The sequence below is a fragment of the Anser brachyrhynchus genome, assembly GCF_964034855.1.
Source record: "Anser brachyrhynchus genome assembly, chromosome: 4".
In the NCBI taxonomy this organism is placed as follows: Eukaryota; Metazoa; Chordata; class Aves; order Anseriformes; family Anatidae; genus Anser; species Anser brachyrhynchus.
The window spans coordinates 79,165,143-79,181,003 of record NC_137698.1 but is presented as its reverse complement, the minus strand read 5'-3'; the positions used below and the strand labels follow the sequence as shown (position 1 = coordinate 79,181,003).

At 53.8% G+C, this 15,861-nt stretch overlaps 1 protein-coding gene and 1 long non-coding RNA gene across 51 annotated transcripts in view; both read right to left on the bottom strand.

Moving 5' to 3' along the window:
- DOK1 (docking protein 1) overlaps nucleotides 1-3,944 on the bottom strand; it is a 65,203-nt gene extending 61,259 nt beyond the window's left edge. For all 50 annotated transcript variants that reach the window (XM_080589884.1, XM_080589858.1, XM_080589848.1 and 47 more), the window contains exons 1-4: nucleotides 3,789-3,944; nucleotides 3,275-3,574; nucleotides 824-935; nucleotides 499-671 (exon numbers count right to left, since the gene is read on the bottom strand). In XM_080589884.1, the coding sequence (XP_080446010.1) occupies nucleotides 499-671; nucleotides 824-935; nucleotides 3,275-3,574; nucleotides 3,789-3,851 (648 nt within the window). In that variant the 5' untranslated portion in view covers nucleotides 3,852-3,944. The remainder of the gene's footprint in view (nucleotides 1-498; nucleotides 672-823; nucleotides 936-3,274; nucleotides 3,575-3,788) is intronic.
- Nucleotides 3,945-8,705: 4,761 nt separating this feature from the next.
- On the bottom strand, nucleotides 8,706-15,838 carry LOC308194240. The gene is made up of 2 exons (XR_013950397.1): nucleotides 15,159-15,838; nucleotides 8,706-9,636 (listed from the first exon to the last, which is right to left on the bottom strand). It is a non-coding gene; the product is annotated as an uncharacterized lncRNA (long non-coding RNA).
- Nucleotides 15,839-15,861: the final 23 nt, after the last annotated feature.

Genomic DNA, 15,861 nt, shown 5'->3' with positions numbered 1-15,861 from the left:
GTGCCCCATAAGGTGAACAACTCTAGAATATAACAGGTGTCTCGAACAACCCCTCCTGCTCTGGCCACTGTCCTACAGGAAGGATGGACGGCATCCAGGGAGTACTTGGAGCCAGGCCTGCAGAGAGCTGAGCTCCCTGGCAGGCACGGCATGAACAGACACACAGCTGGCACCACGGGCTGGGAGTGGACAGGAGCTGCAGTGGCCTCAATGGAAGTGTTCAAGAGCCGCACAGAGAAATGCACTGCAGAGCCGGGTCCCTGGCAGGGATGGGAGCCCCACAATCCACACTCCTACACAGTGACACATGTGGGGAGCTGGGAACAGACCAAGGATCACAGATACCCCAGGGACCCCACTGTGGTCACCGTGGTCTGTAGCAGCTCTGGCCTTTGACAGGGCCCACAACACGGCTGCCACAAGCAGGTCTGGCACAGCAGTAAGGGACAGCCTGTGGGGGCATGGGCAGGCCCATGGCATGTATGGCTATACACCCACCTTGTCCCGGCCATATCTCCGAAGCAGCCGGTAGGGCCAGACATAGAGGGTCTCGTTTGTCCGTGGGTCCTTCAGGACAAGGCTGTCACGCTCAGCCTTGAGCACGTATGCACCACGTAGCTCACATCGCTCTGCAGCCTCGGTCCGCTGCACCGTCACCCAGAATGCGTTCACTGCAGGAATGGAGGTGCTCAGGGGAGGCAGAGAAACCAAATCCACCGCTCCCTGCAAGCCCCAGCACTGCCCACCAGAGCCTCTGCAAGGGGACAGCAGCAGGACAGCCCCAGGGAAGGGAGGCCCAAGGCCAGTGCAGGGCAGGTCCCACCTTCATCTCTCGAGTAGTAGATGGAGTTCACAGCCATCTCCAGGGCCGGCGCCTCCCCGTTGCCCTCTCTGCCACGCTGGGCTGCCACGCCAGCATTGCCGGGGCCATTCCCCTGACAAGGGAGAACAGATCAGTCCCAGCCCCTCCACCCACACCAGCCCCCTTCCCCAACCCCCTTGCAGCCACTGACCCCATATCCCCTGGGTCCTGCCACCCTCACCCACCTGGTCCCGCACAGCTCAGCTGCACCAAGCTCAGTGCACGGGACAGGGTGCAGATGAAGCAGTCCCTCCAGACCCTCCCTCTGGCACAGTGTAAGCTACCACCAACATGGCCCCCAGGACCACACATGCCCGCTCCACCACTGCTCCTTTGCAAGCTCCAGCTTGGGCTTGTCCATACGGGTGCCTGGTGTGGAGGCAATAAACAGCTCCACTTTCACATGGATGCGCTCCAGCGTGGGCAACTTTGGCACCCTAAGCATGGTGTGGGTCCAGGCACTCCCCCAGCCACACAAACTAAGGGGGAGCAGATGAGATGACCCAGTAACACAAGGGACTGTGTTCTTCTGCGCAGGCAGGCAGGAAGACGGTGCCAGTATTGGTGCTCAGACCGCAGAGGGAAGCGAGCACTTCTACTTTTAGCATATGCAGAACTGAAAGTGCAACGCACACACTCTGCCAGAGGCCATGTCCCCACAGCAGGGTCCCCTAAGGGCCCATGTGGGGGATGCACCCCCGATGCCACCAGGGAAAAACATGGACCCTCCTCCAGGACAGCCCCACACACACCAAAGGCTCACAGATGCCCAGCAAGAGTCATTCCAGCAGATTTTGTGCTCCTGCACGAGGGTCTGGCCTCAGACTGAGCCAGAAGCTGTTTCTCAGGGTCACGTGGGAGGGATGGGGTTGCAGCAGAGTGCACATCTTGCAGAAGTCAAGCTTTCACAGTTTCGGTTTAAAAATGGTCACATGAGCTCCTCAACAAGAGGTGAGGCCCAAACAAGGCCATCAGGCCCCTCTCTGTCTCCTAAACAGAATGGGGAGTGCTAAAACCCAATGTCTGAGAGCTGAGAGCAGCAGCTCTCCTGTTCAGCTATGGCATCCAAAGCAGTAGAACTCCAGCCTGGGGTCAGGCAGTGAAGAGCCCCTGAGGGCTGCTTGACTGCGCCTTCCCTCATCTTCGAAAGAAGAAGAAAGTCTGTTCTGAACTCAAATCATCTCCCCCGCCCCAGTTCCCAAGCTATCAGACCCTGCTCGCCTTCTGGGTGGCAACAAACACCACCATACAAAGGCATGCGCTCTAAGCAGATGAGCAGAAATTACAACCAAGGACCTTTAGCTTCTTGCCGAGAGACCACATGTTGCTCTTGTGCCTCTTGCTCCAGTGCCATCCTCAAAGCCCTTTGCCAACCTCTTCCTAAACTGTTAACTTGCTTCTGGACCTCAAGTACACGATGAGCAACTACCAAGCAAATTAAGGCACAAACACAGCCCTGCTCTGAGCAAATGCTCCTTGCCTTTTTGCTGCCCCCGCCACGCTGAAGGCCCATGATTGGTTCCCAGCTAAGCCCCAAGAGCCCTTTCCAGGACAAAGGCTGCCAACACCATCTGTGTGAAACAGTGCCATGAAGTGACTCCCAGTGCCTCTTGGCTGGGCCAACTGGCCACAGGTGGCTGCAGGGAGATGCTAACAGGGACAAAAGCAGGCTCGAGGCAAGTCACGCTGAGTAACACCTGGGTCCTTGTGGGAGGACCCTGGGGCTGCCAGCTGTGCAGCAGCCATCCCGCAGGGCAGAGCAGCCCCGCACCCACAACCTGCAACTGGCAAGCACAACCCCGGGCTGCACAGCCCATCCGCCCCAGGAGGGAGCGTGGAGCACCCGTGGGGCCAGGCAGGCAGGCACTGTCATTGTGGAGCAGTGCGGATGACAGTACCTGCAGACCACTGCTGTCCTGCACACCGCCTTCACAAGGAGGTGGCAGACAGGCTGACCACCAGGCCTGGGGGAAGCCCAAGGGCTGTGCCGTGGGCCCAGCACCGACAGCGCGTCCCCAACACCAGGGAGCGGCCCCTGGGCTGGGCAAGGGGCTGCCCCAGGAGTCAGGCACCCCGAGACGTGCTCGGGGCTCTGCTTCCACAGCAGGAAAGGCAGCGGCAGCTGGGCCAAGAGGAACCGCCGCCCAGCCGGCCCTGCCAGGTGCCTGGAGGGGACGAGCAGGGCTCCACGCAGCAGCAGCACGGGGGGCAGGCGGGAACCCCCGGGGGCCGGCGGGCTGAGGAACTGCTGCGAGGGGCCCGGCGTCCCCAGACAGCCCGCAGGCGCCCCGGCGTCTCCCCCGCGCGCCGCCGACCCCCGGCCGCGGGCAGGGAGGGGCACGGAGGGGCACGGAGGGGCACGCCGCCCCCCGCCCCGCCGGGACCCAGAGGCGCCACCCCCGCCCCGCTCACCGGGAAGGCGATCTCGCACAGCTTCGCCACCCACTCCTCGCTCTGCTGCTTGTCGGCCGCCAGGAGGTAGCTCCTGCCGCTGGTCTCCAGGCGGAAGGCGGCGGTGCCGGCGCGGGGGCCGCTCTCGGCGGGCGCGGGGGCCACGCTGGTGCAGTCGGCCAGCCGCACCACCGTCTTGTCCAGCCGCCGGGTGCCCAGCCGCCCGGGGGGCCCCGCCGGCTCCTTGCAGTCGAAGAACTCCAGGCGGGCGACGCCGTGCTGGCTGGCCGGGAACAGCGCGAACCAGCCCCGCTTCCACCTCTGCAAGGCACCAGGGTCACCGCGGGGCCGCCCCGGCCCAACCCGGCGGAGACCGGCCGCCGCCGCCCGCCCCGCCCTGCCCCCCACCGCCCGGTGCCGCCGCCGGCAAAGCCCCGGGCCGACTTCCCCAGGCGCCGGTGCCGGGGCGGACGGCGGCCCAGCTCAGACAGCGCCCGGCCCCGGCCCCGGCGCCCGTCCCGGCGGGGAGCCGAACCTTGGTGCCGAACTTGTGGCTGTGCTGCACGAAGAGCGGCCCCTCCTTGGCCGGCGGCTCCATCCCGCGCCCGCCGCTCCCCGCGCTTCCGCTGCCGCTCCCGCGCCGCGCCGCGCCTGGGGGCGGGGCCCGAGGGGGCGGGGCCCGAGGGGGCGGGGCCCGAGGGGGCGGGGCCCGAGGGGGCGGGGCCCGAGGGGGCGGGGCCCGAGGGGGCGGGGCCCGAGGGGGCGGGGCCCGAGGGGGCGGGAGTGTCGGGGGCGCGCGTGTGGCCGTGCGCGTGAGCCTGCCCGTACGTGGGCGCGTGCACGCCCAGGTGTGCGTGGGTGCTCGTGCACCCGTACCTACCGCGCCCGTCCCGCCGCCCCCCGGCCCCCGGGTGCCAGCAGCGGGCGGGCCCTCGGTCGCTCCGCCGTGGCTCCGGCCCGGGCGCCCGGCCGCTGCGCCCCCCGGTCTGGCCCCGCCAGGAGCCCCCTCCGCGGCTGCCGCGGGGCTGGGGTGCGTGGGGCGAGCAGGGAGCGGGGTCGTCCCCTCCCCGGAGCCGGGCCGGCGCTGCGGGAGCGCAGCCGGCGGGTGACGGTGTCCGGAGGGCTGCAGCCTGTCGGGAGGGAGCCGGCCCTGCTCCGCCCGCTGCTGCGTCCCGCGGGAGAGCCCTCGGCTCCCAGACCTGCCGGGGCCGCGTCCTGCGCTCCGGGACGGTCAGGAGATGGACAGCCCTGGCCCTGTCACACCTTCCCCAGGTGCGGGGGCAGTCCCACCCCGCAGGTTTTGCATCTGTGGTGGCAGCTCCTGGGCGACGGTAAGCTCAGAGCAGACGCTGTGAGCCGCAGCCCCTGCCCAAAGCCCACAAGGTGCCTGGAGAGGTGGGCGCTGGGTGTCAGCCCCAGAACCGGCAGGACCAGGCGCCTTAGTCCTTGCCCTGAGCACAGGTGTGTGAGTGCCAGAGGGCACAAACGGCTGCAGGGGGAGGGCTTTGTAGACGCCTGAAATGCTAATCCAACTGCTGATCCGGGGCATAACATCCCGTAGGGTAAATGAGGACTGGCCTGTGAATTAGAGGGTGTAGCTCGTCAAGAAAAAACAAACACAGAAGAGGAAGATGTTGCTGGGCATGCACTGGATATGGGCTGGTTCTGCCTTCCGGACATCAGGACTCACCGCGTACGAACCTGGGAAAGAAGAGGGACAGAACTGCCCTGTCTGGGGCAGGACTGACCCTGTCCCCCTCCCCAAGGAGTCTCTTGCAGCTCCCCTGCAGCCTGGTGTCCCCGAGGACACGGCTGCCAGCACAGAATGGAGCTTGGGCACCTGGGGGCTTTGGGTGCCAGGGCTGCTCCCCCAGACCTTATTCCAGGTAGCAGAGAGGAAGTACCTGGGAGTGTGAGAGTGGGGAGCAACCTCAAAATGCCTTTCAGAGACAATGTGATGAATTCAGGGAACTGGAGGTTAGGTCTAACAAAATGCAATCTGAAAACCTGGCAGGGCTTTAATGAAGCCACAGGGCATGATAGAAACCACCCCAGCACTGGGGGAAAGGGAGGGCTTGTAGTTCAGACAATGACCTGGCACTTCAGAAGGAAGTGCACAAAAGCAGAAACTAGGCCAAAAGCCTAGGATGAACAGAACAGCAAAAATCAGAAAAGCCAAAGTATGATATGAGATGTAACTAGCAAGAAACACAAAGGATCACAAGGAAACCTCTGAGAAAGAAGGTGTCAGCAAGAGGATGCTGAGCTGTCCATACGGCCCATTGTCCTGCTGAGACAGAGGGACAGCAGGACGTGCCAGGACTCAAGTGCTCGATGTCTTCCTCCTCTCAGCCCACGCTGAGGAGAGTAGCTGCGATCGCACGATTAACACCGTTAACATGAGCAGCAGAGGAGTATGCTCAGGCTAGATAAGGGAAAATGTGGCCAGATTGGCTAGACTGAGATAATTGAGTGTGACACTCAGAGCTGGTAGAGGATGGATGAGTTTTCAGAGAACAGGAAAAAGGAGTGACATGGTACCATCTTTGAAAGAAAAAAAAAAAAAAAAAAAGGAAGTGAGGAACTAGAGGCCACTTAGATCAGCTTCAAAGTCCAAGAAAACCACGGAACAAATTGCCAGGTGCTCCCAGAGACATCAGGGAAGGGGAAGAATCACAGCCAATACACCCTGGTGTATGCACAGCGCTGCCTGACTTCTCTGACAGTTGTGAATGGGGGATACCAGCCACAACTCTACCTTTAACATGCCACGACCCCAGCTACTGCAGGGGCACTGGGTTGCTCCCAGTGCTGCCCATGCCATGCCTGGCTGCTCCGAAGTCTGCCCCAACAGCCTTCTCCAGAGGCCAGCCTCAAACCCGGCTTGTCCCAGCAGCAAAACTCAGCACAGGCTGGTGTAGAGGGTGAGGAAGGAGCAAGCACAAGCATGGCCTGTGCCCAGCCAGCCCCAGCAATTGCTCTCTGCACATGAATAACCCAGCCTGGCAGAGCTGAGCTGACTTTTCTGCAGCAGCGGCATCTGCCCTGCTCCTTGCATGCAGTTTTTATTGACATGTGTAAGTCTGGTTATGAGCAGTATAATGCCTGCCCAGGGGCTGAGGCTTTGAGTGCTCTGGATGCTCCTTGCAGTGTTCAGCCTTCTCTGTGCCATGTCACTGAGCTTTGAGCACACCGTGGCAGCCCACAGCGCACACTGATCACCTCTTCCCTGTCTGGTTGCTGTTGGTCTGTCACCTGTGGGCTCCTTGGCCCCCAGATGGCCCAGACACCATCATTTAGCTTCCAGGCACTACATTTACCTGCAAGGGAATGAGGGAGCTGCCACAGATCCTGGCTTCCTAGGCCTCTGACACCCACTTCTCCTGTGCAACCCCATGTTTGTGGGCTAGATGAAAGTGCTGCGGGTGGTGACAGCTGCTGGGAGGGCACTCAGCAGTGCTTGCTGCAGGAGTGCACCAGTGCTTCTTCTGGCTCGATCGCTCACACATGCATGGACCATGGTAACAAAGCTGTGCACATGCTCCACACGTTATAAAGCCACATAGCTGGGAGAGGCTGCAGACATGCTCCAGAACAGAGGTCTGTCTTGCAATGAGTCTGATTGTGAGAAACACTCAGTAGCCAATAACTTAGGCTCAGGCGAGGATCTCAGTGAAGTAGTAATTTATTCGCGATTGCAATGGCGGGCGCCCCACAAGCAGGAGAGCGCACCTACTAGTTCCAAAAACACAGTTTATATACTTTTTGATGACAGGACCCTCCCCTGTTTCCCCACTGGAGTGGGTAATCCAGGTTCACAATCTACCTGATGCTTCACAGACAATGCCTGGCCTTCAGTTGCCGGCCTGTTTTTGAGATGGTAATGTTTTCTCCCCTTATCTGGCTTGACTTAACATAGTGATTTTCACCTGATTGCTCTAAGGAGTCTGGTTGTCTGCATTTTAGGAGGACACCTGCTGAGCTTTCTTATCACTGTAAGCATATCTCAATACCACATTCCTTCCTTCTATACAATGTAACACTGCAAAAACAACATTTCTATTCCCACAATTCCCCCCTTTTCTCTTTTTATAATTTGTTGATTTTTGCAAAATTTTTCTCTAAGATGTAATCTGGTAGATGTCTTCCTCTTCTTTACTTTCTTTGCTTTCCATTTCCTCTAATATCATCATCTTATCTGAGTAGGGTGGTGGATCCATGGTCATTTGTTTCAAAAGTGCAGTTTCAATTAACCGCTGAACAAGTCCCCTTACACAGGGGATAATGCGACAACCAATGGCTGTCAAAACTCCTGCTACTACAATCAAGGATGTAAATATGGACACTACCATCCCTTTCCATTTACCAAACCAAGATTCCAACCATCCTGTGATGGAAGTGTCTGCTCCTGAGTTTTCTGCCAATTCATTGGCAAGGGTGGTAAGCCCTTGCAATGCTCTAGTTACTGTGCCATCCGGGGCAGTATTGTTAGGGATAAAAGTACAACAACGGTTGCCCAGCATCATGCACACACCACCTCTCTCCGCAAGAATCATATCTAATGTTATTCTGTTTTCCCAAGCCATTTTGCTGGTGGCATCTAGTTGTTCAGCGATTCCTCGTATCGCATCCCTTGTATAATTTATGAATCTCTGCTGATTATAATAAATATAAGTAATCCAATCCACATTCTTATTGATTGTTACCCACCAGAACAGTGACTCAAACCCTGCAGCAATTTGATTCCTGGCTTCCTGTTCATCGGGAACTCCTCTAGGCACCCCAATAGAATCTACGTACGCTCTATCATCAAATGATACTCCTAAGCTTCTTTTACTTCTTCTGGGTATTTGTGATGTTTCTCTTTCAAATGCCAGGGTGAAGGGTATAGCTAATTGAACAAGTGCACAAGTGCCTCCCCAGTTAGATGGTAGGGTGGACCGTAAGATCTTCCCTCCACAGTACCACCAGAGATCTGCCCTGGGGATCTCAAATCTTGAATAGTTTCCCATCAAGTCCTCGGTAGCATTCAAGGTCCTCGTGCACAAGGCAAATTCTCCCAGATGCCAGGTAGCACTCACACCCTGCCGTGAGAGGCAAGCTGTATGGTTACCTATAGCTGTGGAGAATACAGGGGGAGCCCTGATACTGCTATCATGCAAGGAAGGGAACAGCAAAGAGAGAGACTTACAGGCCTCATTTCCCCAGGCAGTCTTTTCTTGGTACAATGCAATCATACATCGCATTCCCTGGGAATCCTTGGTCCACCCCAATGGGCAGGGCACTATCTGGGCAATCGGTCATCCCGAGGCACAAGCATAGCAATTGCTATGGTTGAGACTCTGGACAGTATATTTGACCCATTCTATCCAGGCATTCACAACCCCATACCCTGTTTCAATCTCAAATGTTTGAACTGCCGCATTTCAAAGAGGGCCTCCTGTTTTCTCTCCTGTTTTCTCCTTGAGTTTCTCCCTTTCTCTGATGGCAATAGAGGATTGTTTCCATACAGCTATTCTCAATCTGGCTGTTGGGCCTCTCCCAGTTATTTGTTGTCTCTGCTCAGTTGTCATTGGGCATTTAAATCTCCACAAGCTAACACCTCACAAACATCAAACATGACAGATTGTGGTACATAACCCTCTGTCACATTCACCCATATTTTTATGGGGTATCCCATCTTACTATTATCTGGTCATGCCTTTTCCAAGTTGCCAATTGACCAAGGCTTTCTCTGAGGCCTATAATCACTAAAAACAAAATTAATAATTGATTTTTCCCTGTCATTATTTTTAAACCTTAGGTTTCCAAATAATTATCAATACAAAGAATAAGATATACACTACTACCATAACAAACCCCCCTTGGGAACACTTCAATTCACTATAGGCCAGTCCTTTCTCTCAATCACAAGTCACACTCATTAGTTACCTGTGAAAATAAAAGGTTAGTTTACAATCGCAAGCTCTTATCCCGCTCAGAGTCCACTATGAGATTTTTCTCTTCGATTTCAGCTTCCAACAAGTCTTCTGTAGGAACAGCTTCCCAGGTACTAGGGTCGACGGATGCCTTCACTCGAGTATAGTGAGTCCAACCTTTTTCCGCAGTTCCTATGGCTGTTTCAGTGGTTAGTAGTACTTGGAAGTGTCCTTCCCATTCGGGCCGGAGTTGATCCTTTCCAGGTCTGAATCAGGACCCAATTTCCCACGGGTCCTGAGAAATGACAAAGAAGAGGACAACCCCAGAACACAGTTCTTAAGAAAACTCTCTTGTTTCGAATTGTGGTATCTCATCCCTTCTGCCCAGACAGGGTAATCCGAACAGCATCTCATACGGTGAAATTCCTATATTGTTTCTTGGTGCTGTTTGAACCTGGAGGAGTGCTAAAAGTAAACATTTTACCCAAGGAAGTTGGGTTTTTAACACTAATTTAGTTAATTGCTTCTTTAATGTCTGGTTCATTCGCTTTGCCTTCCCAGAAGAGGAGGGGTGCCAGGGGGTGTGAAAAGCCCACTCAATCTCTAAGGCCTGCATTAACCCTTGCAGTACTTGTGAAGTGAAATTATTTCCTTGATCTGAATCAATGTTTTCAGCTATCCCATATCTAGGGACTATTTGCTCCGGTGATACCTTAGCCACCGTGTTTGCAGTGGCAGATAAGAGGGGAAAGCTTACACCCATCCAGTCACGTGGCCAATTAGGACAAACAAGTACTTAAATCTCCCTCCTTTACGTAACTCAGTAAAGTCTACCTGTATACTTTGTAAAGGTCGAATCCCTGGCTCCCGTCCCCCTCTAGGTTAGTTACAAATGACCTTTTTATTTGCTTTTTGACATATGGTACATCCTCTGCATATTTGCTTCACTAAAGTGTATATTCCTACACAGACATACTTTCTTAGCACAACATCACACATTGCTTGCATCTCCCAATGACTCTCTTGATGTAAAACATCATATTTGCCTCATTGGTGCTTTATTCAGCATTTCTCTCCCATCAGGGAGTATCCATTTTCCCTCAGGCTTCGTGGCTCCTGATTCCTTACAGAAATCTCTCTTAAAAACTTTTTAGTTCTTTCTTAGTTTTCAACAATTCCCTGAATCCTCTCTGGATTTATTCTCAGTTTTCCCTCAGACATTAGATGCCTTAAATACCTGACTTCTCTTTCTACGTATTGTAATTTATTTTTCAATACTCCCAAGCCCTGCTTTCCCAGAAAGTTGAATAGCTTGTTAGTAGCTTCCTTCACAACTGTTTTCTCCTGTCCTGACAATAAACAATCATACACATTTTGTAACAGAAATTCCTCCTTGGGAGGTTGGAATTGCTCCAAAATCTGTTCTAGAACTTGCCCAAATAAATCGGTGGCCCTGTAAACCCCTGAGGTAAAACTGTCCATATGTATTGTTGCTTCCGCCCCCACTTCAGAGTCTTTCCAGTCAGAGGTGAATATATCTTTGCTCTCAGGGCCTGAGAGCACTCCATTAATACCACTGTTATTCCAGTCTAACAATTTACTATTTGAATGCCCAATTTCATCATCAAATCCCTTCCCAACAAGTTAGTCCCTGCCTTGGGTACATACAATAATTGCCCAGAGATCATTTTATCCCCTAGTCTCAGCTTGGTACCCCCCAAAGGTGGCACTGTTACCCCAGCCCCTTCTACCCCCATCACTTGTTAGGGTTTCATTAGTTAATTTAATCCCTGATACTTTACAGGCCAGTAATGACCTAGCTGCCCCTGTGTATTGTGTTTGATGGCAAGGTTCGGGAGGGGGCTGCAGTGGCAGCCCCCACGAGGAGAATCCAGAAACCACCCCGTAGCAGATAAGGGACAATTTCATCCGGCCCCAGAGGGGCCCACCGCTGCCCAGAGCCAAGCCATGAGCAACACAGTCCGTGCCTCTGTGAGAGCACATCCACGAAAACAAACAAACAAACAAAAACCTGCTGCTCAACAGCAGCTGGGAGAGCGAGGAGTGAGAAACCTCCCCGCAGACACCAAAGTCAGCACAGACGGAGGGGGTGGAGGCGCTCCAGGCGCCGGAGCCGAAGCCCCCTGCGGCCTGTGGAGAGGCCCCTGGTGGAGCAGGCTGCCCCCCCTGCCCCCCCCCTTCTCGATACTTGGGAAACTGACCAAACACCACAGCAAATATACCAAAACTTCTAGACGGTTACTTAGATAATGCCTACATCCTCTTTCCCTGCTCATTCAACTTTCCCAACTCATTCAAAAAAACAGCTCTGTCAAACATTACATACCACACCTTTAACACCTTTAATAACCCTTTTTAACACTTCTTCCTATCTTTCTCCAGCCTGTACTTTCTCCAAAGTCTCAGTCATTAGCCAACTTAATTCCATACCTTTCTCCCTCATCCCATTTTCCTTCTCTCCTCCTTCTTCCACTCCGGATATTCCTACCTGAAGTGGCCAGCCTGCCCACACTTAAAACATCCTATCAAAGCCTGTCCCTGCTAAGATTCAGGTCACAACACGGGTAGCTTTCCTTGCCTGCCATTCCTTCATCTCTCTTCCCCTCTTTTCCATCCTGGCCCTGACTCCCCCTGAAGATTTTCTTCCTCTTTCTCCAACCCTCTGCCTCACTACCTGCTACACTGTCAATACCATTAGTTTCACTCTCTGCTTTTCCTTCTCATCTCCCCTCTTGACACACACGTTCAGGGCCTCCCACAGGAGGGCCCCCCAGTGACTGTTCACTACATCCCCCCCACCTTCTGGAGCATTTTTCTGTGCATCTTGCCAGGCTTCAATCACAAAATGAACTTTCAAGAGCCCTTGGGATACCGGGTCCTCAGGATTCATCCCCAAGTACTTTCTCATTCTGACCCCAAGTCTCTCATATGATTTCTGTGTTGCACACTATTATTCTTCCAGCCAGGATCGGCAAGTGGTTATTTCTGCCCTGCCGGTATTACCCCTGGTCCTGGAGGATGAGTTCTTTCCCATTTTTGTATTGCAGCTCTCCTCCTGATCATTCCCATTTCTTTCCCTGTAAACAACATATTTATATACATAATTCCCCCTCCCCAAGAGTATAAGTTAGGTCCTAGGAAACTCCTAACCTCTCTGCTGGTAAGGAGGGGGGGAAGTTCACTTAAGAGGATACACAGATAGTGTTAGTGCTGTTAGTATCAGGGAAGGCAAAATTCTCAGTACCTCTTCTACCTTGTTCTAATTCTTTTACCAGTTTGGGGTACCTCCTGTTCCCAGAGCTAATGTTATCTATAGTTCCTGTCTCTTCTTTCGGAGAAACTGCTACAGCAGCCGCTGCTGCTGCAGCAACTTGGGGGTTATAAGGAGGAGGTAAGTTATCCAGAAGGTCCCATTTATCACTTGTCTCTTCCTTTTTCTTTCCCTCTTTATTCTGATTTTTGCTCAAAACCAAATTTATTCCTTGTATCCAACAAGCTGCATACTCCGATTCTTCTTCCGAAAATGGAAATTTGTTATTAACATAAAAATTTAAGGCCTGACATACCCAATCTTTGTCAGACCCGTATTTTGGCCAAAATACTGCAGCTCCTTTAATTGGTTCTTTCGTCCAGACTGATACACAATATTTAACCATTTTCTCCCTATCTTTTTCCTTAGTTTTGGGGTTATTCTTCCAATTTCTCAACATCCTTCCTAAAGGACAGTCGGGAGGCACTCCCCCAGGGATATCTCCCTGTCCCTTGGAACTCATATTTCCCATTTTTCCTATCCTGGAAAATGGGGGTGTACTGCCAAGCACTTCCCCGTGCAAGGGCTACCGCACACCTATAAGTTACCAAATTTCCCTGGTGTACTCCGAGCACTACCCCATGCAAGGATTACCGCACACCAAATTTCCCTGGTGTACTGCCAAGCACTACCCCGTGCAAGGCTTACCGCACACCAAATTTCCCTGGTGTACTCCAAGCACTACCCCGTGCAAGGATTACCGCACACCAAATTTCCCTGGTGTACTCCAAGCACTACCCCGTGCAAGGATTACCGCACACCAAATTTCCCTGGTGTACTCCAAGCACTACCCCGTGCAAGGATTACCGCACACCAAATTTCCCTGGTGTACTCCAAGCACTACCCCGTGCAAGGATTACCGCACACCAAATTTCCCTGGTGTACTGCCAAGCACTACCCCGTGCAAGGCTTACCGCACACCAAATTTCCCTGGTGTACTCCAAGCACTACCCCGTGCAAGGATTACCGCACACCAAATTTCCCTGGTGTACTCCAAGCACTACCCCGTGCAAGGATTACCGCACACCAAATTTCCCTGGTGTACTCCAAGCACTACCCCGTGCAAGGATTACTGCACACCAAATTTCCCTGGTGTACTGCCAAGCACTACCCCGTGCAAGGCTTACCGCACACCAAATTTCCCTGGTGTACTCCAAGCACTACCCCGTGCAAGGATTACCGCACACCAAATTTCCCTGGTGTACTGCCAAGCACTACCCCGTGCAAGGCTTACCGCACACCAAATTTCCCTGGTGTACTCCAAGCACTACCCCGTGCAAGGATTACCGCACACCAAATTTCCCTGGTGTACTCCAAGCACTACCCCGTGCAAGGATTACCGCACACCAAATTTCCCTGGTGTACTCCAAGCACTACCCCGTGCAAGGATTACTGCACACCAAATTTCCCTGGTGTACTGCCAAGCACTACCCCGTGCAAGGCTTACCGCACACCAAATTTCCCTGGTGTACTGCCAAGCACTACCCCGTGCAAGGCTTACCGCACACCAAATTTCCCTGGTGTACTCCAAGCACTACCCCGTGCAAGGATTACCGCACACCAAATTTCCCTGGTGTACTCCAAGCACTACCCCGTGCAAGGATTACCGCACACCAAATTTCCCTGGTGTACTCCAAGCACTACCCCGTGCAAGGATTACCGCACACCAAATTTCCCTGGTGTACTCCAAGCACTACCCCGTGCAAGGATTACCGCACACCAAATTTCCCTGGTGTACTGCCAAGCACTACCCCGTGCAAGGATTACCGCACACCAAATTTCCCTGGTGTACTGCCAAGCACTACCCCGTGCAAGGCTTACCGCACACCAAATTTCCCTGGTGTACTCCAAGCACTACCCCGTGCAAGGATTACCGCACACCAAATTTCCCTGGTGTACTCCGAGCACTACCCCGTGCAAGGATTACCGCACACCAAATTTCCCTGGTGTACTCCAAGCACTACCCCGTGCAAGGATTACCGCACACCAAATTTCCCTGGTGTACTCCAAGCACTACCCCGTGCAAGGATTACCGCACACCAAATTTCCCTGGTGTACTCCAAGCACTACCCCGTGCAAGGATTACCGCACACCAAATTTCCCTGGTGTACTCCGAGCACTACCCCGTGCAAGGATTACCGCACACCAAATTTCCCTGGTGTACTCCAAGCACTACCCCGTGCAAGGATTACCGCACACCAAATTTCCCTGGTGTACTCCAAGCACTACCCCGTGCAAGGATTACCGCACACCAAATTTCCCTGGTGTACTCCAAGCACTACCCCGTGCAAGGATTACCGCACACCAAATTTCCCTGGTGTACTCCGAGCACTACCCCGTGCAAGGATTACCGCACACCAAATTTCCCTGGTGTACTCCAAGCACTACCCCGTGCAAGGATTACCGCACACCAAATTTCCCTGGTGTACTCCGAGCACTACCCCGTGCAAGGATTACCGCACACCAAATTTCCCGAGACTCTTCCTTTCTCTCCCTTATCTCACGCTTCGTCCGTCTCCGGCCGCGCCCCTCGCGGAGCTACGGAACCGCGGATCAGGACTCCACACTCGCTTCGTACAAAAGTACGTCTCAATCACACATCACACATCACACAGAGTCTCACCCGACCCCCGAGGCAATACTTAATATTTCTTACCTTGGTCTGTGCACAGAGTTACCGGATCAATTCTTAAAACCCTGAGTGCCTACCTTCTTCCTTTTCCCCACTACTTCACGGATCCTGCCTCTTTAATCAGTCTCGGGCCCTCTGTCAGCTCTCCGCAGAACCGCCACCGTCGATGCACAGGACCGCTGAAATCAGCGGGGCATGCCTTCCTGCTGCTGCGGCGGTGGGGCTCCCTGGTAGGTGACCGGATCCCGGACGAGCCCCCAATTGTGAGAAACACTCAGTAGCCAATAACTTAGGCTCAGGCGAGGATCTCAGTGAAGTAGTAATTTATTCGCGATTGCAATGGCGGGCGCCCCACAAGCAGGAGAGCGCACCTACTAGTTCCAAAAACACAGTTTATATACTTTTTGATGACAGGACCCTCCCCTGTTTCCCCACTGGAGTGGGTAATCCAGGTTCACAATCTACCTGATGCTTCACAGACAATGCCTGGCCTTCAGTTGCCGGCCTGTTTTTGAGATGGTAATGTTTTCTCCCCTTATCTGGCTTGACTTAACATAGTGATTTTCACCTGATTGCTCTAAGGAGTCTGGTTGTCTGCATTTTAGGAGGACACCTGCTGAGCTTTCTTATCACTGTAAGCATATCTCAATACCACATTCCTTCCTTCTATACAATGTAACACTGCAAAAACAACATTTCTATTCCCACATGATGAGCAGGAAAAGCG